This window comes from Acartia tonsa, chromosome 10 (genome assembly GCF_053477335.1).
Source record: "Acartia tonsa isolate MP-2025a chromosome 10, ASM5347733v1, whole genome shotgun sequence".
NCBI lineage: Eukaryota > Metazoa > Arthropoda > Copepoda > Calanoida > Acartiidae > Acartia > Acartia tonsa.
The window spans coordinates 21,354,716-21,380,774 of NC_137269.1; the positions used below are offsets into that span (position 1 = coordinate 21,354,716).

General features: G+C 32.1%; 1 protein-coding gene across 2 annotated transcripts in view; it reads right to left on the bottom strand.

The window, feature by feature from the left end:
* Positions 1–2,937: 2,937 nt before the first annotated feature.
* Positions 2,938–26,059, bottom strand: part of LOC145329630 (uncharacterized) — a 115,289-nt gene continuing 92,167 nt past the window's right edge. The window contains exons 22-40 of one of the 2 annotated variants that reach the window (XM_080173947.1): positions 23,003–23,089; positions 22,116–22,194; positions 21,614–21,769; positions 21,122–21,243; positions 14,027–14,096; positions 13,689–13,781; positions 13,201–13,262; positions 12,685–12,786; positions 12,002–12,077; positions 11,572–11,609; positions 10,547–10,631; positions 10,016–10,140; positions 9,599–9,695; positions 9,076–9,149; positions 6,140–6,248; positions 5,676–5,756; positions 5,323–5,388; positions 3,782–3,986; positions 2,938–3,480 (exon numbers count right to left, since the gene is read on the bottom strand). In XM_080173947.1, coding sequence (XP_080030073.1) covers positions 3,304–3,480; positions 3,782–3,986; positions 5,323–5,388; positions 5,676–5,756; positions 6,140–6,248; positions 9,076–9,149; positions 9,599–9,695; positions 10,016–10,140; positions 10,547–10,631; positions 11,572–11,609; positions 12,002–12,077; positions 12,685–12,786; positions 13,201–13,262; positions 13,689–13,781; positions 14,027–14,096; positions 21,122–21,243; positions 21,614–21,769; positions 22,116–22,194; positions 23,003–23,089 — 1,904 coding nt within the window. In that variant the 3' untranslated portion in view covers positions 2,938–3,303. The remainder of the gene's footprint in view (positions 3,481–3,781; positions 3,987–5,322; positions 5,389–5,675; positions 5,757–6,139; positions 6,249–9,075; positions 9,150–9,598; positions 9,696–10,015; positions 10,141–10,546; positions 10,632–11,571; positions 11,610–12,001; positions 12,078–12,684; positions 12,787–13,200; positions 13,263–13,688; positions 13,782–14,026; positions 14,097–21,121; positions 21,244–21,613; positions 21,770–22,115; positions 22,195–23,002; positions 23,090–26,059) is intronic. The other variant, XM_080173948.1, reaches the window with a different exon arrangement.

Below are 26,059 nucleotides of genomic sequence, written 5' to 3' on the forward strand. Positions count from 1 at the left end.
CAATCATGATAAACAAAATTTAGGATAAACTGCTGGTTTTTTTTGTGAAGATACACTTTTCCAAATTCAAAAGAACAACTAGAATACAACTTATTTGGTCCGTCAGTCACACATATTCTTTTTTTATAAAGGTTTCGAGATTTTCTAATATTTTTTCATGACATTTATCCATCAATGTTTTATTTTTGCTTCATTTTTTTTGGATTTTGTTATTCTTGTTAAATTTCTTAGTTATTTGTTTCTTCTATATATCAAGCTAAATTCTAAAATACCAAATATAAAGAAATTTTATCTCATTTTTAATTCAAACGTAAGTGACTTTTAAATTGGGGTTAGATGTAGTGAGAATAAAAATTTGCACATTTTCTCTTTAAGTTACACTTTTATTATAAAATAAAAACGCCCCTTTTATCCAGGGAGGAAAGGAAATCGGACAGTAGGTTACACTGGTATCCAAAGTTTCAGAACCACATTATCCTTTAAGCTTCTCAAAACTTTGGGTACTTTTGATAAATTTTGAAAGGTTGATTTTGATCAGGTTTTTTTGAGGTGGCTAAAAGGAGGTAAATAAGATGATGTATTTTTTAAAATTTGAGAGGGGTTTATCCACATACAATTTGTAAAAAAGACTATTTTTTTCATATAAAAGTTATCGGGAATAGTCCCTTTCGTAACATCGCCCCATAAGGGGCGATTCGTCGTATTTTTAAAATGACTTTTTATAGGTTAGGTGATTGCCCCACAGGATAGGAAAAAAGCTACTGTGAAAAATACGAAGAATCGCCCCCATAAGGTGCGATGTTACGAAAAGGGACTATACCAAAGTTATCTTTAGAGGCCAAAACATCCAAACTTGGATACTGTGTGTTCAAGTTTACTTTTTAGTATTAAATAATTCAAACTTCAATATATTTTTTACAAAGCTAAATTCTCTTTCTTTCAATTCACTTTTTTTAATGTCTTAAATACTTCTATTTTCAGGTGACACTTTTATAATTAGGGTGCGGTACGGTTAGCTCCTTATCGTTAATTTAAGCATGATAGACTTGTCCTGTCGATTTCAAACTTTGTATGATTTTCCTGTAACAGGTATTTCTTTAAACTTTACAGCAAAAAAATTTATTGTATACTATAGCATGTCTTTTATTATTGTTGTCGTCATGGTTTCTAAGTGTTTAAGATATAGGTATTATTGTCGCGCGATCTCTCGCCAAAGTGCACTTAAATGATGATGGTTCATAGTAAGTCGGATGATTGCAGCTGATCCCTTGTCAAATCTATTGAAACAAGAATATTTTTCATGAAAAATGATGCCTGTTTGAAATAAAAATAAAAACACCCACATAAAAACTTATTGAAGACAACTATTTTGGAGGTACCAAGGTGCCAAAAAGCCTTTTATTGAAAATTTAATTGGTGGAAGAAGTGAAAACTAAATGCCAAGTCCTAAAAAAACAACATTTCAATGCGAAATCATTTTATTTTGATTTGTACAAAATTTTTGGATACATTTGATTTACATATCTAATATACATCTTCAACAATATTTCTATACATAACTTTTAATTATACAATACATTCAACTATTTAATAAAGTCTTTCATCTAAAGATTATAAATCAATTTATGTAAAATCTATTTTTTTAATAAGTCTAGGTCACGTAAAAGATTTTGAGCATTTTTTTAAAATTCATATAAACATTAAGTAATCTAATATTCTTAAAGCTGCCCTATATATAAAACAAACAAACAAGATGAAAAACAACCTTAGATGAGTAGATAGCGTAGCAGAATTGATTAAATTAGCTTTTATACCTACCAATTAAAAAAATCGGTTTAACAGCTGTAGGATAAAAAATATAAGAAGTTCCTATGAAAGAAAATTAAAAATACATATTTTAAAAACTGAGAGAAGGTTCTTTGTGCTCTAAAGGTATTTTAGCGAAATGACCCAAGAAGGTTTAATAACATTTTAAGACAACAACCAAAGTAAATCATAGAGTAGATTTTCTTTCAAGTCCGCTATAGTCAAGTTATTTTAGATGCCTTTAAAATTAATAAAATCACAAATAAAGTTTCACAAAATATTAAACCGGTAAAAACTAATCGAAATAATAAAATTTTATTTCTCTATACAAATAAACTATAAATTTTCGTAAGTGTAAAAGTTGAAATTAATAAATGTAAGCTGTATGATTTAAATTTTGTGTAACTTTAAGAAGCCCGCCAAAAAGAAAACAAATGTGAGGGGTAATTATTTACAATATACACCCCTGCATTTTTTCAAATTATTGTTATAAAACTAATTAAAAAATCAAACTCATAGATCCACTTATGACATTAAATTCTTATTTAAAAATAGAGCCTTTTTAGTTTGTAATTTGAGTCAAACATTCATGTTTATATTTTTCTCTCTCGAAAGTTTTTAGCTCTAGATTATATCACAGAATATCCATTTAATAGTGCTTTCATAGAAAATGGCTGTTGAATTGATCACTGACACTCCTACCCCCGTTTTATAAAAATGAATTAAAGTAAGAGAGAGAGGAGGTGTTTTGCTATGTCTAACCCATACGGAATATAATCTGATCTATAAACAAACAAAAACTACCCATCCCTTTCTTTTTTATTTATTACAAAATGAGGGGGGGGGGGGGAGCAGTGCTCAACAAAGTATTTTGTATGAAGGCACCCATTTTATAAACAAACTATTGGTAAATGCCATATTTGATTAGACGGTTAAAAATAAAATTATGGTAATTCATTTCTAGGAAGTTTTTAAATTTATTACAACTAAATACAACTAAGAAGATATAACTTAGATATACAATTGTTACAGACAGACCAACACAAGTAACTTGTAAAATAGATGCACTCTGAAGAATCCCAAAATTGTTTTACATCAATTTAAAATTTTCTAAACAGCATTGAATTGGGCTTACATTATTTCATAAGATTCATTTCTATAAAATAATTAACATTAAAACTTTATAATTGTCATATAACTATACTAGTATACAGTATACATAAGGTCAACAAATTAATCATATCTGTACAAATCTGAATGAATTTAAAGTAGCTAAATAAGCTAGACAACAGTAAAATAGTTCTAAAGTTTTTATTAATAGTTGAGTTTAAGCTCACATTGTCACTTTATAAGTGTCTTAATTTTTATAAAAATGAATAAATATTTTCACTGATCACAAGAAGAAAGTGTCGCTATACACAAAAAATGCACTGGGATATTAGAAGTCATTTTTAACGTGAACAAAAAATGCGCGAACGGGGATAAAAACGCGCAAAGTTACAAAATAACATCTTCATTGTCAAAATCATCTGCGTTGTGTATTGACAGCCCCATCCTGCTGCTAGGTCGGACGATTGGATCGAACTCGTCTGTGGACAATGGATGGATGAACTCTCCCTGGTGCAGGCGCGCCAGGTTTATCCGGTCTGATCGGACTGGCAGGTCTGTCCGTACCTGTAATATTTTAATATTATATTACGAAAATTCTATCAATATTATTTTAGAATTTTTCTATCAATAACACAAGCTCCGCAGATTTAAATTGAAAAATAAGCGCATTTCTTTTTGTACATTCTAAATATATTTCAATCTCCTATAATTACTAAGTCAGTTGGGACTTTTTATCACTTAGCTCCTTAATTATACGTTCATTAAAAACTAGAGTTCAAAACGGTTCTTACGGTATACATCATTAAGAACAAGCAGAGCAATTTGAATTTTAAAAATGTCTGAATTTTTTTTGCTTACACTATACCTGTAAAATATTAGTATCAGCTGATAGTCTGTTATCCACCTTACTACCACCACTACTACTGTTATATCCAGGTGTAATACTTGTACTAGCCGTACTATTACTGGAGGGTACATCCATATTGTACTGCAGACCTCCCGGGTTGCTCAGATTCCGTCGGTGACGCGTTGAGGTAAAACTAGTTGTTAATAATTCTCCTTCTTTAGGCCTAAAATTGGAAGAGGTATTCAATTATTTTAATAAAAAAAAATATTTCAGAGAAATATAATCTATTGGAATTATATTAAAGGGTGTTAAAAACCGATCGCTTTACTTTTTTCAGTATAAACCCTACAGTTTTGGTCAAAAACTAACAAAAAATGACCCATTTCATGTCCATGCAATGACAATGAGAAAACACTATTGAATTTTGATTTCTACTTACCTCTCCTGAGCACTACAGCTCGATTCCTAGTCATTGAGAATTTTTCCTTACATGGAGAGTGCATATTTTATTACAAATTTTTATAGTTTTGTAAAAATAATTAATTGTCTAAAGTACTTGAAATCTTGTAGATAGACCCCATAATGTCCAGAGTTTTTGATGGGGCATGTAAAGACCTTTCTATAGACGCCTTAACGAGATTTCTAACTCAATCCTTGCCAATTTGGCATCAATAAGGCAGACCCATCAAACATTCAGACATGACGGCTCTGTCTTTAAAATAAAAGAACAAAACGTCTTAAGTACTTAAAATCTTGTAGAGACCCCGTAATGTTTAGAATTTTTGATCTATAGACACCTTAACCATGTTTCTAACACAATCTTAGCCATTTTGGCATCAAAAAGAAAGATCTGTCAAACTTCAAGGACTAGACATACCTTTCATGTCTCAATGTTTGATGGGTCTGTCTTTTTCATGTCAAATTGGCTAAGATTGAGTTAGAAACCTGGTTAAGGTGTCTTTAGAAAGGTCTTTACATGCTCCATCAAAAACTCTGACATACTACACGATTTATAGTATTTAAGAAGATTTGTTGATTTTTAATCTCCATGTAAGGAAAAATTCTCCACAAGGGCTAGAACTCGAGCTGTAGTGCACAGGAGAGGTAAGTAGAAATCAAAATCAATAATGTTTTCTAATTGTCATTGCTTGGTCATGATTTGGGTCATTTTTTGTTTGTTTCTGACCAAAACTGTAGGGTTTATATTGAAAAGAGTGAAGCGATCGTTTTTTTTAACACCCTTTATATGTCTTTTCATTGGTCAGTTCCAAACTAGCAATGTGCAAACTTTAAAACAATTTTAGAATACGGAACTTTTTTCTTATTATTAAGGGATGTATACCAATTAATCGCCCATTTTCTTATCCGTGATATCACTTGACAATCAATACAATAATATTAATCATATCATTATTGCAAAGAAAATTCACAACAAACATTTTAAAAACCAGATAAGTTTTAAAAAAACTTATACCTAAATGATTAACATACAAAAAGAAAATCAGACAACATTCTACTCCAAAGAAAAACTAGCAAAGATATTTAAAATTAGGTTATACCTGGAAGAATCTTGATTGTTGGAGGACCAGGGGACTGTGCCCGTACTTCTGGCACTCGATAAACGGCTAAATTAAAAAAATATTTGCTTGTTTTAAAGATTGTTTTCCGATATTTTGAACCAAAATAATTTTAAGGTTTTAATTATCAGGCGAATATAATATCATTATATGATAAATGCATAATTATGAGTTGCCTATGTTTTTGGGCCAATACATCCCCCCTCCCCTAATCTCACTATGTATGTCGCGCACATATCCTCAGTAGGGACAATTTTTAACGTCTTTACTTATGACACGGAGTTAGGTTTCTTATCAATTTAGCGTAGCTACCATTCACTATGGCGTGTCCATACCTTTGATTTGACCAGGGGACAGTGATAGAACTCTGGGCAGATGAGACACCACTATCAACTTGTAACATATCTTCACGAGAACTAAAACAACATTTATATTTATCTATCTATTTCGTATTATACCTAGACATTTAACCTAAGATGAAGAAATTATAAATACTTTACATGTATTTATATGTATAAACTAAGAATAAATTAATGGGGTACGAGCAGTAACAGAAAATAAATAAAACATGGATGACACTTTACCAAGAGAGTTTTAGAGCAAATATTTAGATATCACAATGAAAACTAAAAATAAGAGAAAATATGCGATAAATCAAGGAAAATCACGACACCATTATAGAAAAGTAAGTTGTAATAAAAATAGCAGCCGAGAAAATCACATTTTCCCCTTTGCGTTACAGACAGATGGACAGACAAAGATAGTTATAGATTAGCTTTGCTACTAAAAAGGGTACTACCTATGAGATTTAAGAGTATGAGTAGAGTGATATTCTGGTCTAAGGTCTGAGTGTGCCCTGCTGAAATCAAGACGGTCATACCCACCTGAGCTTCCTACACTCATACGATCTGAAATTAACGATATCGTTTTATTGCACACATTAAGGTCGGATGTATCTAGCATACCAAGTAGAATAATGTCTGTCCGTCTGTCCATCCGTCCATCCCTTAAGATCTCGGTAACCACTGAACCGATTGGATTCTACTATTAAGGGAATATACCCACTGGTCCTGTGGTGGTTTTAGGCTATTTTCCCCAAAAACATCATTTTTTAAAATTTTCTATTGGGGCAAAGCCCTTAGAGGCTATGGAGCGAAACAGCTAGTTATAAATATAAAGTAGCTGCTTAAAGAGGCGGCTAATTACGGCTGAAAGCTGCAGCAGTTGAAAAAAAAAATACTTTCAGCAATCTACATTCAAACCATCATTCTATCAAATTCTGTCAAATTCCTTACAAATTTTCAAGGAATATTTTTAATACCTTGATATAATCAAAGTATTTGATACAGTTAAAAATAATATTTTTTATAGTGACTTGTTTGTATCTGATCAGTATGGATGTGATTCCTCAATAAATTGGTGAAATCTATACCTCTAGTATTTTTTTCTTCAAGAAATGCTCTACTTATTTCAGGATTTAAACTTGGATTAAGGAAAATAAGTTGAAAAAGAATAAAACCAAGTAAAATTGTAGAACTAAAAGTTTGAAGAGGGGTAATCTGTAAAGAAATGACTATTCTTCACTAGGAATAGTAATTACAAATTATACAATCAAGTCTGATTAAGTTAAAATAGTTAAACTGAGCTGGATTTTAAAATGCCAGCGATGCTACTGCCCGCCCATGCCTATAGTGAGCAGCCGACTTTGATAGCGGCTCACATAATAGCGATTTTAAAATCAAAATGGCAGTGGCGAGCTGGGAAAGACTTTGGAAACACACACAGGCTCACCTCTGCCCTGACATTTTGATTTAATTGGTTTTATTGGCAGCACTAGCAGTAAAGAGAGGTAAACTGATACTAGTCTACGCCATCCCAGGTTCTAAATAAATAATCTCTTAAGACATCCCGGAACCTATGTAAAGCTTTGCTAAAATAGAGAACTCAATCGGATCAGTTATTACTGTTACCAATATCTTAACTTTGTGTATGTAAAAGTATATGAAAGTAACCTGTAGAGGTTTATTACTGATATCGTACTTCTGTACATTATTGTTCTTGTTTTCTTATCCTTAAACCTACTATTTTAACTACTTCCTGTGTATAATTGGGAGGGAAAGGACAATCCTTATATGAAAGTAACAGGATGTCTAACCAATGAATGTTCTCCATTACAGTGAAGATACTAATAAGTCAAGAGAGGTTTATAACTATTTTGGGAGAGGATACCTACTACTTACCAAGACAAATCACCCATGGTAAACACACCCCCTTCCCCCCATTTTTAAAAACAATACTTATTTTCAATGTTAAATTGGTAGTTGGAGGAGACGCTTCACCCCACCCCCCCACCCCAAACCCCTCAGCAGAGCCCCCAATGGGGAAAATATATATTCTTTCATCATCCACTGTCCTTTCCCTGGTAAATTGTTGCAGTGACTAGAAAGGAAAGACAATTACATGGGTTTAAATAACATGTAGGTAGGTGTGCACAGGATATGCGAGTAAACAGGCAGGGATCTAAAGGGATAAGACAAATTGATGTACATCCCAAATCATCATATACAAAATTATCCTTTATGTAGATTTTAATTAGTGCTTTAAACGTTTAGACACACAACTAAATGAACCAACCAATCAAAATTCAATAAAAGTCCCCAAAGCTGTTTTAGGTTACAAGCTATCAATTAAGTTAACACATCTATTGCTGATCCTTGCATATAACAAGAATATAAAGGAGAATAGTAGTGCTTTCACTCAAAGTGCCTGTCAATCACAGAAACATCCATTGATATTAAGGAAGGGAAGATTTTTTTATTCCTCGACCCTGCAGGGGGCTCCAACTCAGCTGTACCTTAACCCTTCGGGGCTACCCTAAATAAACTAACCTAAGGCAACAATTAACAAAAGGAGAAAAATAACTACATTTGAATTAAGGGGGGTTGCGATTTCTATGCTCGACTAGGCACTCTGAGGGAAACCATTAAGAATATTTGGGTGAAGCCTAGAGCATAGTGTAAGATGGATAATACTTAAGGAATACTTAATTCCCACTAAGTACAGTTCAAAGATTTATAGTTACAATTTAAACTCAGGATTGTCTTAGTTCTTCCAAATATCAACCAGGATAAATTCCATTTATATTTTGGGAGGGAGAATACATTGACAAGCATCCCTCCCAACCCCTGAACATAGGGCTATTTGTACCCTAGTCTGCCTTTTTAAATTGTTTTCTTAATTTACAAATATTAATGTACATTGTTAATGCTGTATAAATCTAAGAATTTAGTTTTTCCAACATCCTTAGAATTACATACAGGGAACAACTTTATTAGGATTTAAGAAAGTTGGTGCTTGTACAATTTTACACAAAGTTATAGGAAAAATAACAAAATGAATTTATGCTGAATTTTATAAATCAAATTAATTGGTGGTAATTTCATTCCAAATGCCATGTCGGCCATAACACACCCCCCTCCACCCAAATTTTCAAATAAGGGTGGGAGTAGTTAGGTTAGGTTTATATTCGGTACTGCTCCCTTCAGTTTTCTAGACCTGGCGTTCGAGCGTCATTGATTACCTTACGAGGTCATTAGATAGTTGGCAAAAGTTTAAAATATTCTGTTATTTATGTTTGCAAAATTGCTTATAAATTTTTTTTTTTTTTGTAAAAATACCTTTTAGAATTGTAGTATTTCAGATTTAGTTTTCTTTAATTTAAACCAAAAAACTTACTTAATGTTTTATTGCTTGGTTTGAGACTAGATAGACCTCTGTTTATTTCTTCACATACATTTAGTTTGGGATTATCCTGTATTGTTTCATTTCAATATAACTATTAAGAATAATAAATCAAAATGTGTTTTTTATACATATAATTAAGGTGTATTTTCTTTATTAGTAGCGAAGCTGCTCTATGATTTACGTTGTTTGTCCGTCAGTCAGTCCGTAACACTTTTGAGGAAATGTGATTTTATCTGCTAATATTGAAGTTAGACAGCTGAAATTTTCAGTGAAGATTCCTATGGCATATAAGCATCGTGTTCAACCCTTGTTTTGTCCGTCTGTCTGTCGTTAATGCTTCATATGATGTAAACCATATCTTTTTAATGGTTTCTCGAATTTCTTTAAATTTCTCTCTCTTTCTTTTTTTAGAAATTACAAATTAACATCTGCTCTGTACCTAACTAACTTTGTCCGCTACTTCGCTACTTCTACATCTTTCAATCTGAAGTATGACAATGTTACATTGAAATGTTCCTTTGGATCGTCTAATGCCGTGTAGATATTCGGATTTCCAAAATCTGCCTCGGAATTCTTTTTTCTATGGAGACTGGAGTAGGAAAATCCAGCACCTTAAATAAATATGACAGGGGTTAGTTGAAGACCCCTTAACAGTGAATAATTTGATATTATATACTATTAGTGAAATATTATTGTTAAATGTGATTACTGTAATTTAATCTAACAATACTTTTTATGAAATAGGAATTTGGAACACATGGTTTCTTGTTATAAAAATTTGCGAAGTTTTTTTTTAATTTTCTATTTTATTCAGAGACTAAACTAAATCTTTTCTTAATGTTCTTATATTTTGATCTGTGAAAGATGTTATCTTAATCAAATATATAAGCTTATTTTTGTACCTATTTGATACAAAAGGGGTTTTCAATACCTGTGCATCCAAAGCCGCGTTCACTTGTGGAGTCTGAAAGGTCGTCGTCATCCATATATTGAGAACACGCTGTACTCCGCTCCTGCTCACTTAACCGGTTCTTATTGTTCAGACGGTTGTTTAGTCTAGATATAATTACTCTAAGTATTTGAAACAGTAAATAAGACAGCCAACGTATAACCAAAAGTTAACATATCTTTTAAATTGGTCATTTTTAATGTAGCCTCTTCAGTCTTGGAAGTGATGTGTATTATAAAAACCTTATCAGCAAAGATATTATCATTATTTAGATGAGTGAAGTGCCTGTCAATCACTGAAAAAGACCACATCCCTTATTTTTGAAATATTAGTTAGTTTCCTCTACCTAGAATGTTTCTCATTCCTAACCTCTGTTGTGCCTACTCCCCCTCGACTAGGCACTTTGAGGGACCGCAAATTACATGCAGATAAACAATATATTTCTACTACAATAAAACTGGTTCCAACCTTCTACCTGTTTTATTTAAAAGAAAATAAGAAAAATTTGGTTACCTGACATTGTTCAGAGGTTCAATATTAGCCTGGGGCGAAGCCGGGCGGAAGGTTGTATACACGGGATTGTCAAAAGTGTGACCTTCTAAAAAATATAAAAATTTAGCTGATTTCCTGTAATTTCTGACGCAGCAGCTAGCAAGTACAACTGAAACAAATTTCGCCTTGTAAAAATAGATTTGTTATACCTTGGATCTTACACCAGATTTTCATGTTCTACATATAATTAAGTGAACTCGGTAGCGCTAAAATAACGATACTCCCATTCCCCTCCTTTACCCCATCTCCTCCCCTCTTACTGGATAAACGGGCCGACCAATGAATGCGAGGGAAATGGCAACCTAAATTGACGACAATTTTTCTCCTATCATAATATCCACGTATATTTTGATTCCATATTTGTATCATACTGGCCTCTAGGATTTGATAGGAAAGGTATGTTCAGGTTCTGAAAAGGCATTGGACTGTAAATAATACTGTTACCCAAGTTATCAAAAACACGTTTTCACATACGTTGGCTCAAAAGCTTAAAGTACCATTATTAAATCTCGATTGGGTAGTACAAACTAGCAATATTACTCTTAATCTACCAGAAAGGGGTAATTTGGTTTATCATTATACATTGATTTATCGTCCATTGTCCATTAAGATCCCTGGGTATTTCAGGTCCTTTTATTACTTCAATCCATGACTTAAGGAAGTGTATAATAGTCTGTAAAAGGTATTTCGCGTATTTTCAGTATATTTGTGCGCTTATTCAGTCAAACTGTTCTTAATTATGATCACTTCATATATATACACTTAGTCACAATTAAGAACAGTTTGACTTAATAAGTGCATTTGGCTAAATGGTTGCATACATCTTAACGGAATATCTGCCAAAAATGATCCCCTTTTCTAACCATAAGTTGTTCAATTCTCAATTAGATTTCAATCAAGATATTAAATTGAATGCTGAAAAGAACACAAAAGAACTAAATAACAAATAAAAAAATTAATAAAAAAAAATAAATAAAAAAAAATACCTCCGTCAGTTTTTTCTTTGTCATCTTCAATATTATTTCTACGAATTTGTTTTGTGTTTCAAAAAAATTAATATTAGATTTTATATTATTAATGTTACTTATTCGTTTTTAGACTTGAAATTGATGGAGACAAGAAGCAAAGCACAGAAATTTAATTAAAATTTAAATAAAATATCAATGATCAAAAGGACGGTCAATGTAAATTAATGATTAAAAGTCAAAGTAAATCACAGAGTTGATTTTACAAAATTTTTAGCCCTCTATCTTAAAAACCAGATGAGTACAGATAGACAATAAGAGTTATAGAGGATCTTCAAAACGAAAAAATGACAATAGGCAAAATAAAATAAAAAATACCTAATGTAAAAAATAAATAGGTAATAAAATAAGTGAAAAATAAAAATAAAAAAAACCAAAAATCACAAAACACCTTTGATTTTCTAATTCCTCCTTTGTTATTTTAGAAGATAGTTGAATTAGATCCTGCTTGGGATCTGAGTAAATGTCCTATTGTTAAAATAAAAAAAAATAGTTGTACCACTTTAAGCATATCAAGGACAATTTAATTTAAAAAGTAAATTATCAGAATTTATTTCTTATTACACAGGCATTATTTTTTTGACAGGTATCCTTTTTCCCACCAAATCATAATTATTCAAATTATGTACCCCACGCCTAAGATCAATTTTTGTTGTATTTTCAATAAGGGAAACATTAATTTCTTGATATTTGAGTACTTATATCCCTAAAAAAAAGGTGAAGTAAAAGAAAATTCTTTTTCTGGTGTTTTCCTTTAAAATTCCAGCACCGAACTAACCCCCCCTTCTTGTTTAAAAAAAATAAATCATGAGAAGGGTGGGGGGTGGGGTGTTCTTTGTCTAACACCTGCCCTAACACTACCTTGTACCCAAATACAAGCTAACATAACCTGAAGTAAAAATATACTTCCGAAAAACTAACCCCCTTCCTCTAATTTTTAATTCTTTTTAAATTAAAAGGGAGTTTCTGTGCTTGACTAATTACTTTGGATGAAAACCCCAAATTTTCTAAAATATAAACCCCATGTAAATAAAGGCTTTTAGGCGGAATGCTAAAATCTGGCACAACTACCCCCCTCGTCCTGTTTTGGTTCAGCGTAAGTATTTTCAGTTTCTTGATACACATCCTCAGGTTTAGAATATATATTCTCTTCGTAACAAGGAGGAGGACTTGATGCTAACCAAAATAAAAATAAATAAAAAAAAATAATAGAAAAGGTTAATATACTCTTTAAAAACGTTACTTTTCCTTTAAAAACAAGTGGTTTGAAACTAAAAATCAAATTGTTTATTCTTGTAGATATTTACTAAAAGAGTTTTCTGAGTATATTGCCCTTCATTAAATTAAAGAAAACAAAATAAAGAAAGAAAATAATTAAACTTGTAAATCAAATAAAAAAATAGTTATTTCTCGCAACGTATTATAAACGGCTTTCCGCGGATATAGAATGTACAATTATAAGATTAAAACCAGTTTTATATTCGTAGAAGGCTGGATATAATACGATGCTAGACATAGTTTTTTCGTATGGACGAGAACCGGTTCCTATCCACCGGGTTCGAATGAATACGAGAAAATAAAATGACGTACCTTGCATACTTGGATTTGGTATATAGTGGACATGAGCAAAATCATTCTTCAATTGATGGAACCTAAACATCAATAAATAAAAATGATGATAATTTTTCCATTTTTGACGGACAGTCGTCATTAAAATAAATCTAATTTCTAAACCTGTGTGTCACATGTACATGCAAGCCCATTAATAAAACATAAATATCATGTTATAGTTTTTGGATACACAAAAGTATAAATTTAACATATTTTTGTCATAACAAATGTTAAAAAATCTCAACAAAAATAACACAACTTTAATATGCACTGATAAAAATTCTGTGCACAATAAAATGCAGAATTATTTGTTTATTTAGATATATATAACATGACAGGCGACTATATGGTTTGAATATGTAATAACAAATTTTTGAACACTACAATCTACACAATAAAATGTCAAAAAAATGCTTTACAAATGTATTTAAAATTGCAGCAATAAGAATAATATTTTATTTTCTTACCTTTTTCTATAGATAACAACAAGGAAGATAATTATCCCAGTAGCGACAGCTATGATCACTAAAATCATGATTATGGCTGTTATGTTCAGGTTATCCTAATAATTTTAAGTATTTAATGGATGTATCTATGGATATTTTTTCAGTATTGTTCCAAATTCGATTTAAAAAACCATTCACATTATTTCATTTTAAATTAGAAAGTTAGGAGTTTTTTTCTGTGTTCACTTGCTACTATAAGCGAAAGCACCTAGTTTTAAACATAATATGATTGGAAAAAAAGAAATGAAGGTAAAAAAAGAACATTTAATCCATAAAATTCATGCAGAAAATATTTGTATTCCTGAACCGTGGGTGGGATATTGGGAGGATAAACTATTTGCTCCGTTACTGGCACTGAACAGTTTGGACCTAAAATATAAAATTATACATGTAATGTAAATTTATGAAATTTTTGGACACAAGTTCCTGAAAAACAAAAGGAGTTTTGAAATGCAGCTAGTTATAAGGTACTATCAGAATATAGTAATAAAAAGTTTAAATAAAGTTATAGGTATCGAGACTTAAAACCCTTTTAGCTAAATTTATATACATTTTTAATTATTTTCAACCATATAATTTTGAATTACAGTTAAATGCCAATTTTCATATATTATTTCTTTTATAGTTTTATTAGCTGTGAGCAATTTTAAAACAATTTTAGTTGATTAATATAATATTCGTGCTTTGGCTTTCTATAATACAATGCGATAAATAATAATTCCTAATTAAAGAATTAATTCCATATGTAACAAACCTTCCTATTCATTACAACCCTTTCCTACAATTCCTTGTGTTATTTCTATTTCCCTGTGGGAAAAACCAAACAATTATGTTTTAATATTTCAACAAAATACATTTTTATCGAAAGCAAATTCCTCTTTGACACTTTTACTGCATACTTGTTGATGTAAAAAAAAATTTAAAATGCACTTAGGCAAGTTATTGCTTTAAAAAAAAACTTTTTAACTTTTTGATCACAATTTTTCAGTTTGTAACAAAATAACGAAGCACAAAATAATCATGGGTGGACAAACGGACAAAGTGAATTATAGAGTAGATGTCCAGTTATTATGAAACTTAATCTGATAGACTAATATTGAGTCAGAATTTACTCAACAGAATCGTCCTTAATATATTTATGAAATATAGCTGAATGGAATGACTGTCTGAAAACAGGGATCTAAAGGGATAAGACAATGACCGATAAATTGATGTACATCCCCAATGATGATACAAAAAATTACCACTTCTGAAGAATAAAATTAGTGGTTGAAAAGTTTGAACACTCAAATTAATTAACAAACCAATCAAAATGCAGTAAAAGTCCCAAAAGTTGTTAAGCCAACGAATAAGAAAACTTTATTGTAAAACTTTGGGGACTAGTGTAATAAACAGTACATTGACCCCTCTCTCTCTGATCTGAAAAGGCTTGTTCCTTGTGCTTTGAATATATCAACACCTTGGGAATTAGAGTTGATACAATTAATCAATGTCTCATGAGGCCAGAGAAACAGCTTTTAAAGTTTTCACAAAAAACTGCGGAAATAATTCTCCTCCTATAGTTTTTAATGCAAAGGTTTGTCAATATTCATATCATAAAATTAAAGGTTCCTATTATATCATTTTGATCGTCTAGAACTATAACTGAATATTATATTTAATCTTCTCTATTTTGGTTAAAATAAATAAACACAATTTAACATGATACTATTGTAAAGGTTAACCAAAGGTTAAAATAAAAAATCTCATTTATTTCCTATACCAAGTGATCTTAACCCAACTGAGGTATACCCGTCCACATTTCTGATAAATAAAGTTATCCCTTCTGAAATTTAAGTTATTGGAGAAAAAGTTTCGACACATCAACTTAATTAAGTTTCAATGAAAGTCTCTTAAGTTTAAGGCAACGAATCAAAGAACGTGTTTATAGAACTTTGGAAACCTTATCCTTATGCCCCCGGCATATAATGGAAACAATTTACATTTTGTATGATAGAAGATGGCTTAATTGGGCGGTTCAGCATCCATTTTTTATAGTTATAATTTGTTCTTAAATTTTTAAGCTTTGCTAAAATGGCACATCCACCCACCCCCTTTTAAATGTAAACTAAATGTATAATATAAAGGAAACAATGTTTAATATTTAATTATTTGTGTTGGTAAACTTTTCTTTTTAATTTGTCAAGGAATAAAAAGAGGGACGTACAACAAGGGGGATTTTGTTTAACTTATCTTCTTTTAAAAAGCGCAGATATTCTATAATAAACAAAATTGGATTATGTTTTATTCAAAGTAGTCAAGATTCTATATAACTAGAAATTAAGAATATTAAAAAGCTTAAATTTGACATATAACTATATCTTTTAAACAATAGAATTTCAAAATACAATAACTGAACAAAAGTTAATCTAGTTAAGGGGTTTCGAAATAGGTTTGAGAAACAAATGTTGACAATTTTAAAACAACAAGGACATACTTATATAGCAGCCGAGATAATTATGTTTCTTTATAAAAGGACTGAGAGACAGACGGGTGGATACTTAAAATTGTAGAGTAGAGTAGCTTTGCTATTAAAAATATCAGTTTATGACAGAAATATCAAATTATAAAAGAGAAAACACAACCCACAATTAACAACAGTTAAATCCTGTGCTATCTAATAACGTAAAAAGAATTTTTCTTTCTCCTTGCTATATAAACTAGCGGCTACTTCCGAGGAAGTCTCTCTTGGGGCAACTGATGTAGGGGAAGTCGACCCCGGCCCATTTTCAATTCTAGTTTTATAAAGAGAAAGTAAATTTTTTTTTAGTAGGGTGAGGGGGCATGATGATTTCTTCTGGGAGTTTGATTGTACCCTCCACCTAAATAGTTGCAAATCTTCCCTGGACCTATGAGAAGCTACATTGTAAAGGAGAACCTTACAAATATACAGTCAAACGGTCATCCTGTTTCTTTTATATAAGGATGAACACTCTAACTTAATTCTATTATTGTCATATCCAGACTGGCCAGCCAATTTTGAAAATAAAAAACGTACATAACGTACACAAAAAAAATACGTTACGTACATAAAAAAAGTACAAAAACGTACAAAAACGTACATTCCTAATAAAAATAAGTTAAATAATTTCCTAGTTACCTATTATCAATACATTTAAGTCTACTAGCAGCTACCTGTAAAGGAGAAGCATAGCGAACTGACAGACACAAGATATTACTCTATTCAAAAGAACTAGCGTCTACGCTCCTAAAGGCCTCTAGGGGCACTTGAGGAGGGGAGAGTTGAATTCAATAAAAAAAACATGGATGACAACATATATAAGTAGCGAAGCTCAAAAGTTATTTCTAAACATCTGGAAAAAATTAACTTAAAATCGCAATTAAAATTCATTTTTGGGGGGAGGAGGTAGTTTTTTTTCTAAAGTCAATTTCTCTTGGGAGGGTGGATGGTGATACTCTTCCCCAAAATAGTTATAAAACTTCCAAAAACCTATGAGAAGCTATCCTGTTAAGGAGAACCATATCGGTTCCGTGGTTAGCGAGATTCTTTGGTTCAAACAAACAGACATTCTGTTATTATGTACAAAGTATATCCTATTATAAGGACCAGCGACTACACCCTTAGAGGCCTCTAGAGGAACTTGATTAGGGGGGGGGGGGAGTTGAATTCAAAAACCCATTTTTTTATTTAAAAATAAAAAGTAAAAAACAAGGATGACAACATCCTTAAGTAGCGAAGCTCAAAAGTTATGGATGGAAATCTGGGAACTATATAAACTATAGAGTAGTGTCGTAAAAAATAAGCATTTAACTTATTTAAATAAATCACAAAACCTTTTAAAAATATATAATAACGTGAAAATCTAGGAATAAATTCAGCCCCCCGACCAATAAGCAAATCTCAATGAAATTTAGTGGAAGTATTAAGAATGAAAACTAATACCTACAATCCCTGAAAATTACAACCGTCTATCAGGAATATGAGTTGTGAAAATCACAAAAACCTATACATCTAGGCATCGATCTAGCACTGCAACAAATAGACAAACCTTAAAGAAACTTTTTAAAAATATGTAGAATGTGAATTTATTTATTCCCTGAAAATTTCAGCCGTCTATCTTGAATAGAAGTCGAGAAAACCATTAAAAAAAGAAAATCTAGGAATAGATCTAGCACCCAACCAAAAGGCAAATCTCAATGAAAATATGTAGAATGTGAACTTATTCAATCAAAAAACAGGAGCCGAGAAAATCACGTTTCTCCGATAGCATAACGGACTGACAAAGTGATTATAGAGTAGCTTCGCTAATAATTTTTTTAGTGAGGGAAGGGGGAGTAGACCACCACCATTTCTGATTTCAATTTTAAAAAGAAAGAAAAAATAGGGGAAGGGTTGTGATTTTTTTCTAAGAGTAGTTTCTCTTGGGAGGGTGGTTGTACCCTCTCCCAGGACCTATGAGAAGCTACCCTGTAAAAGAGAACCATTTCGGTTTAGCGGTTAGCGAGAACCTTCTGTACAAATAAACTGACAGAGAGACATACATCCTGTTATTACGTACTAAGTATATTCTATTAAATAAAGTAGTAAGTTTTTTGTCTGATGCTAATAGCCTACAACCTCACAAAGATCATGTCGGTTCAGCAGTTAGCGAGATTCTTTGTTACAGAAAAAAAAGGATTTATAGGATAAACATATAATAGGATATAGGGTTATTTTGTCTATTGCTAAAGATCTCAGAAAATACTTGTATTTAATACAAAGTAAATCAATGCCTGTCTGTCTAAAGCTTAAGATCTTGGTAACCGCTGAACAGATTGGGTTCTAATCTTCAGGGAATATATCTACTAGTCCTGTGGTAGTTTTAGGCTATTTTCTTAGAGTGTGGGAAACCCCCCCCCCCCCCAAAAAAAAAAATCAACCACCCCTCAATTTATTTTTGTAAACTAATGCAAATCAGCGGGGTGGGGGAACCCCCACCGCACCCTGGGGCGAAGCCTAAATGAAAATAATAATCACAATATTTTTTTATATTTTTTTTTGACAAATTTCCAACAAACGATTCTATAAAAGAGGGATACGAAGCCTCTAATCCTAGTAGAAAGTAAAAAGCTTTAAGTGTCCCTCCCCCAAAGAAAATAGCAAAAACCATCACAGGACTATTAGGTATATTCCATGAAGAGTAGAGCACAATAGGTTCAGTGGTTACTGAGATATTAAGCTTCTGATATTCAGACGGACAAGCAGACGGACAGACATCATTCTACTTTGCATTATAGATAATATACTATTTTTGTAATACTTTTTGTACAAATACAAATAAATATACAAATACTTTTATACTTATATTTGATTCTTATTCTTTAAAAACTGAAGATACCAAAAAATAAGACTTCTTAATCCTACACTGTGCACCATATGATATCTCGGAAAATTTACCCCAAGTATATAAAGAATTTGAAAAAAATTTTCGTAAAATCTATTAAAGGGGTAGTAGCATGAAATGCATTTAAACTTGAATTTAGTCAACTGCATATCTCTTTCTGTTCAATAGTTTAAACTATATCTATAGGACATATATTTCAAATCCATAAATTTAAACTGTAAGTTCTAATAACATATATGCATAATTTACATACATATTTTTGTTCTATGAAAATTGAAGATATTATTGAATTTATTTAAATAATACACCTATTGTTTTTGCAAAAATTTTCGTACAAAACATACAAATTACTTTTCTGCTAATATTTGATTCTTATTATTTTAAAAAAAACGTAAAACGTACAAAAAAACAAATTTCAAAATACGTTACGTACACATATCAAAATAACGTCCAGAACGTACACAGATTCGATGCGTAACGTACAAAACGTACAAAACGTACACTCTGGCCAGTCTGCATATCAGACTTTGTCTTCAAAACTTTTGCATTTTACTTAAGAATTTAGGATACTAACAGGTTAGGTATGAAAATAGAATTCTTTTCCAAATTGGCAGACTTTTTTTGACTTGGCAAAGGTTTTGATGTTAATAAATGAATCAAAGCTATGACAAATAAAAATCACTTATTAGTTATTCCTAAAACCTGTATTTAAGTAATTGATTGATTAGATAAACTAAAATGCTACTATAGTTTTTTTTAGCTTCTTTCTTATGACTCTGTATGTTCTACTAGCTGCTATGTAACTAGAAGCTTACAGGGACTCTTTAGAGAATGGGGGGGGGGGGGGCGGGGGAACTTCCCTGGACCAACAGTTAGCTATTTATTTTTTTGTCTGAACATAATTCTTGTCGCTCTGTTTTAGTCGACAAAACACAAAACTTTAATTAACCAAAATTAAAAAGAAATTAAAAGGGGGGGTGGGGGTTTAATGCAACCATCTCGTAATCAGTGAGCAAATGGCACTTAGAATTCGAATTTCCATCTGAAATTTTGCACGAGTAATCCTTGGTAGGTCTATTATCCCTAAATCGAACAAAAAGTTGGAAAAGTAACGGCTAACGGCTCAGCCGTTTTGTCATTTTTTGGATATCTATATTGCAAATTAGTCACGAAACCTTTCTCCACATAATATTCTTTTCCACTCCAAAACGCTTTCAAACGGCTATAGACGCTAGCTGTTGGTACTAGAAGTTATAAAAATGGTTATTGCTATCAGTTAACATGAATTAAACCAAAAATATGTTTTAAAAAGTTGATTCCTACGTAATTGATGATGGATTTGCCCTGAAAATAGGCAAAAAAAACGGCTAAACGGCTCAGCCGCCAGCCGTTACTTTTCCAATTTTTTGTTCGATTTAGGGAAAATAGACCTACCAGGGATTACTCATGCAAAAGTTCAGATCGAAATTCGAAATCTAAGTGCCATTTGCTCACTGATTACGAGATGGTTGCATTAAAAACCCCCCCCTTATACAGGAATTTTGGCAGGCTAGATAGATAGATACCCGGCAGGCAAGCTAGATGGATAGATACGCAGCAGACACACCAGCATAGATTATTATTAAGTTAAACTAGGACAGTTGAGAATTATAAACTTTACTGTTTCTATTCTAATTCAGATCCTCTGTTTCAATTTATTTGTTTAATTTAGATTTTCAACTTTTTGGCTCTAGAAACTTTTAAACACATATTTTAATAATAATTTTTTTGGGAGGTGTAATTGTTCTAGGGGAGATTTCTCTTAGGAAGGTGACAAAACTAATTTTAAACCTTCCCAGGACCTATGAGAAGCTACACTGTAAAGGAGAACCATATCGGTTTATTGGTTAGCGAGATCCTTCGGTACATACAGAGACACATGCAGACAGAGATCCTGTTACTTTTATATAAGATGAAATCTACACATCAAGCTGTCTGTCTGTCTGTTTGTCTATCTATCTATATAATCACCTTGAAAGCTATGTTGACAGATGCATCCCATAGTAGGTTCACAAATATAATTATCTCCTTGACACTGGCAAGCCTGGGCACAATCCTCTCCGAAATATCCTTCGGGACAAAGGTGTTCACATCTTAAATAATATGGCAATGTTATCCATTTTTCATTGTCATTCTGCCAAGCAAGCATCTTCAGGGAAAACAAAATTCTCCAATGATGATAAACATTTCTAAACCTTCTGTAATTTAAATTATCGGTTGTAAAGTTTGGACACTACCAATTTCGAACCAACCAATCAAATCTAATGAAAAATACTCCCAAGTTTTTATCTAACTTTATGTAACTGTAATTTACAGTCAAATTCTTTTCCGCAATTCTCCCAAAAATATTCTCGGGGGCGCGCAGAAATTGAAAGAAAAATTGAAATTAAAACAGTTTTATATATTTTATTGGCTGCTTATTCTTAAACTAGGATCTGTCCATATGTCCAATTTTCTGCATACCTAGCTCCTCTCCATCCAGGTTGACATCTGCAACGTCCATCAATAGGGTTGCAGGTAGCTCCGTTGTGACAGAAACATTCATGTACACAGCCAGGTCCAAACTTGCCAGGTCGACAGGGCTGGGAACAGTCGTGACCCATCCAACCCCCTGGACACCTAAATGAAGTTATTTTATTACATTTTACATGCTATAAATGCATTATTTTGAAAATTATAAACTATGATTTTAAGATCACATGAAACTCAGTAGTCCAACAGGGTCGGGGCACTCGCTTAGGTTAAGCATAAGAAACTACCCTTGCCCCCCATTAGTTTCTATCTATTAAAAAATAAGTGATATGCACTTAGAGGGAAAGTACTTTAAACACACAACTTCAAAACAGTTAATAATAGGACAAAGTAAACTTAATACAAAATGTCGTCAATAAAGTTAAATGGACACTTTGGCGCCAAAAATGGCAGTTTCCCCCCAAAAAGATTGATAACAGTCGTATGGGTTTACCTGCATTTGCCACTAATATGATAACAATCCCCGCTGTTCTTACAATTACATTGTCCACTACACCTCCTTCCAAATGTGCCTAAAAGTATATCTTCATTATATAAAAGTAACAGGATGTCTCTCTGTCTGTTCGTAGTCTGGAATCTCGCTAACCACTTAACTGATATGGTTCTATTTTACAAAAGAAGCTTCTTATATGTCTAGGAAAGTTTATAAATATTTCGAGGGTGGGAACTAAGAGAAATATGACCCCATCAGATTTAATTTGTATTCCAAATTAGAGAGTCAACTAAACCCTTTCCCTTTAGTGCCTCTAATATTATATAGAGTAGTGAGGTTTCTTGTTTGCTTGTCTAACAACAAAATTTTTTTGTCTGTATGTAAAGAATAAGCTAACAACTAAACTGAACGATTTCCTTATTCTAGGAAAGCGTTACTTGTTATTTTTGGTTTTTATTTGCTCTAGTTGCCAAGTGCAAAGCCACTAGTATTTACTCTGAAACGGAAAGTAGTAAAGTTTTTTGTCTGAAATAATAGTAGTAGTTAGTACTTTTCTAAAGTATCATCACAAATGTATTGGGTTTGTTTTTAACTATTTTCTTGACCTCACGCACCCTAACCTAGATGCTAGGGACGAGATACCTTGTAAAATTAATTGAAAATAAATAACAATACCTGCAGGACAAGGTTCCATGCAGAAAAATCCTGTATAGCCAGGCATACATTCACAATTGTAACTATACCTGTAGGACAACTTGACAAGGTTCCATACTGAAAAATCCTGTAGAGCCAGGCATACATTCATAATTGTAACTATACCTGTAGGACAAGGTTCCATACAGAAAAATCCTGTAGAGCCAGGCATACATTCATAATTGTAACTATACCTGTAGGACAAGGTTCCATGCAGAAAAATCCTGTATACCCAGGCATACATTCACAATGTCCTGTTTCATGATCACATACACCATAACCTAGAAAAGAAATCATTTATTAAAATAATCGAGCTAGGAAATCTTTTACACCTTTTGCTGGATATTTTAAAATCTATCTTATTAAATAAAGTATGAAGGATTTTTTGTCTTTAGATTTTAATAACTAAAGAACCAATAGACTTTTTTTCAGAGAGATGTTGTTGTTGTAGCCATGATTCTCTGAAGTTAGGACTCAGATGCACACGGAGACTGGAAGTGAGAATTCTTTGGCCAATCTTAGATTAGTAAGCTTCGCGCACAGCTGATTGTATTCTATGTTACATTACAAGCTGACCCGCAATTCTCGTGGAAGCTACTCAATTATTACATCACCCTGGCCTAGAGTTTTGGCGAATGTTCCATATTAAGCCACCCTAATTGATGGCACTCTCATACGAGGAGAATGGATGAGGGAAATCATGGTAAGAGCTGCTTGATTTGTAGAATCCTAACTTCCTACAAATCTCCCCCCTTACAACCCTAGGGCATCTTAGGGAAGGTTGCGTGATCATAATCTGACAAATTGCGGCAGCATTTGTCAACCAAGTGCAAAGTCTATGCAGGGACTTGAACTCGGTTTCTCCCAACCACAGCGTAGTGCGCTAACCACTACACTATGGGACACACCTGAGAGAGCTCATATACAGGGCGACCACTCCAAAACATAAAAAATATAGTATTTTTATAGTATATTTTTTTTATCTATATAGTATATATAGTATATTTTTTTCTCACTCATATAGTATGATATAGTATCTGACTTTAAATTATTTAGTAAAACATAGTATATACATCATTCAATAATAACTCAAATCAATTTCACATATAAGGGGGGGGGGGGGGCCCGGGGGGGGGGGAGTTTTGCCACTTTCGCTTACTCCATGATTATTAGGCTAGGTATTAATCATAATGTGAGACTATAGGTTATTTGGGATAAAAGTTTACTTTTGGGTAATATTTCACGTATATTTAATCATTTTTGGATAGGTCTCCAGGTTCAGGTGCTGCATGTTTGCTGGTTTCTGAACAAGTAAAAAATAAATAAATTTCTGTTTGAAGATTTAGAGATCGACTTTTTAAACAGAATATGCATCTTTTTGGATGTTATTAACATACCTGAAGAAAATATTAAGATAGGCCTCCAAGTTCTAGCCTCGAAGGCCTCTAAGGTCCACTCTGGACAGGTTATAAATAAATTATTTAATTTGAAGAGTTAGAGGTCAACTTATAAAGCAGAATATGCATCTTTTTGGATGTTATTAACATTAATGAAGAAAAAATTTAAATCGACCTCAAAGTTCTGGTCATGCAGGCCGCCAGGTCTACTCTGGACAGGTAAAATTCAAATTTCTTGTTTGAAGAGTTAGAGGTCAAATTTTAAACAAAGTATGCATCTATTTGGATATTTATTTTACATATTTGAAGAAAAAATGACATTTAGCCTCCAGGTTCAGGTGCTGCAGAGCCTCAGGTGGATTCTGGGCAGGTAAAAATCAAACTTCTTATTTGAACAGTTAATGGTATATTTGTTAAAAAAAATGAGCTTATATTTGGATGTTTTTTTTATATATTTGAAGGAAAAAAATTTGGCCTTCAGCTCCAGGTTTAGGTGCTGCAGGCCTCCAGGTGGACTCTGGACAGGTATAAAATCAATTTTTTTATTTAAGAAGTTAAAGGTTAGTTTATTAAACAACATAGGCATTTTTTTTTATGTTATTTATGTGTTTAAAGGAACCCTGCAAGAATTACCCTGCTTTAACTGCTTAAAGCCTGCCACGAGTAGACCCAATACCCAAAATTTGAAGCCTCCAGCTTCAATAACAAAAAAGTTACAGATATTTCAAAATGATTCTTTTAGTACAATGAAAATTTTGAAAGATTTTCATTGTACTAAAAGAAAATTTCAATACTAAATTACGTCGTCTGTAAACAAAATTAAAAGCATATCTTTGTCAGAAACTTAGACTGCCAGTAACTGATAACATTTTTACACTAAAAACACCCCTTTTTATAGTCAAAATGTCTTTTAAAAATTCGGTTTAAATTGTGTTTGAAAGCATAAAATCATAGCGGGAAAAAATGAAACTAATGTAAGTAATACAGATGCTCAGCTGTGATTGATTGTTCAGTGGACTTAGCGCAGACTCAGGCTTTTGATTGGCTGAAAATCCTAGAGGCTGGTATTCTAATGCTACAGTACTCTCAATACAACACAAATTAAACTGAACTTTTTTTAATGATTTTGACTATAAAGAAGAGTGTTTTTATTGTAAAAATGTTATCAGTTACTAGCATCCTAAGTTTCTGCCAAAAATAAGCTTATAATTTTCTTTCTATGCGACGTATTTTAATAATGAAAATTCTATTATTAGCAATGAAAAACTTTCAAAATTTTCATTGTAATAAAAATATGATTTTAAAATGTCTATAACTTTTTTGTTTTTGAAGCTGGAGGCTTCAAACTTTCGGTATTGGGTCTACTCGTAGCAGTCTTTCAGCAATTAAAGCGGTATATTTCTTGCATGGTTCCTTTAAAGAAAAAATGACAATTGACCTCCAGGTTATTTTGCTGCAGGCCTCCAGGTGGACTCTGGACAGGTAAAAATCAAAATTTCCTATTTATAGAGTTAAAAGTTAGTTTTTAAAACACCATAAGCATCTTTTTAGACGTTATATAGTATTTACATAACTAAAGAAAAAATACAACTGCTCTCCAGGTACAGGTGCTGCAGGCCTCCAGAGAAGACTCCAGACCTCAGAGAAGACCTGGAGGCCTACAGGACCTGAACTTGATGGACAATTTTAATTTTTTCTTCAGATGTGTTAAAAACATCTAAATAGATGCATATTCTGACCTCTTAACTCTTCAAATAAGAAATTTAAATAATTTAGCTGTCCTGAGTGAACCTGAGCCCGATATGTTAATATTATCCAAACAAATTCATATTCTGTTATATAAATTGACCTCTA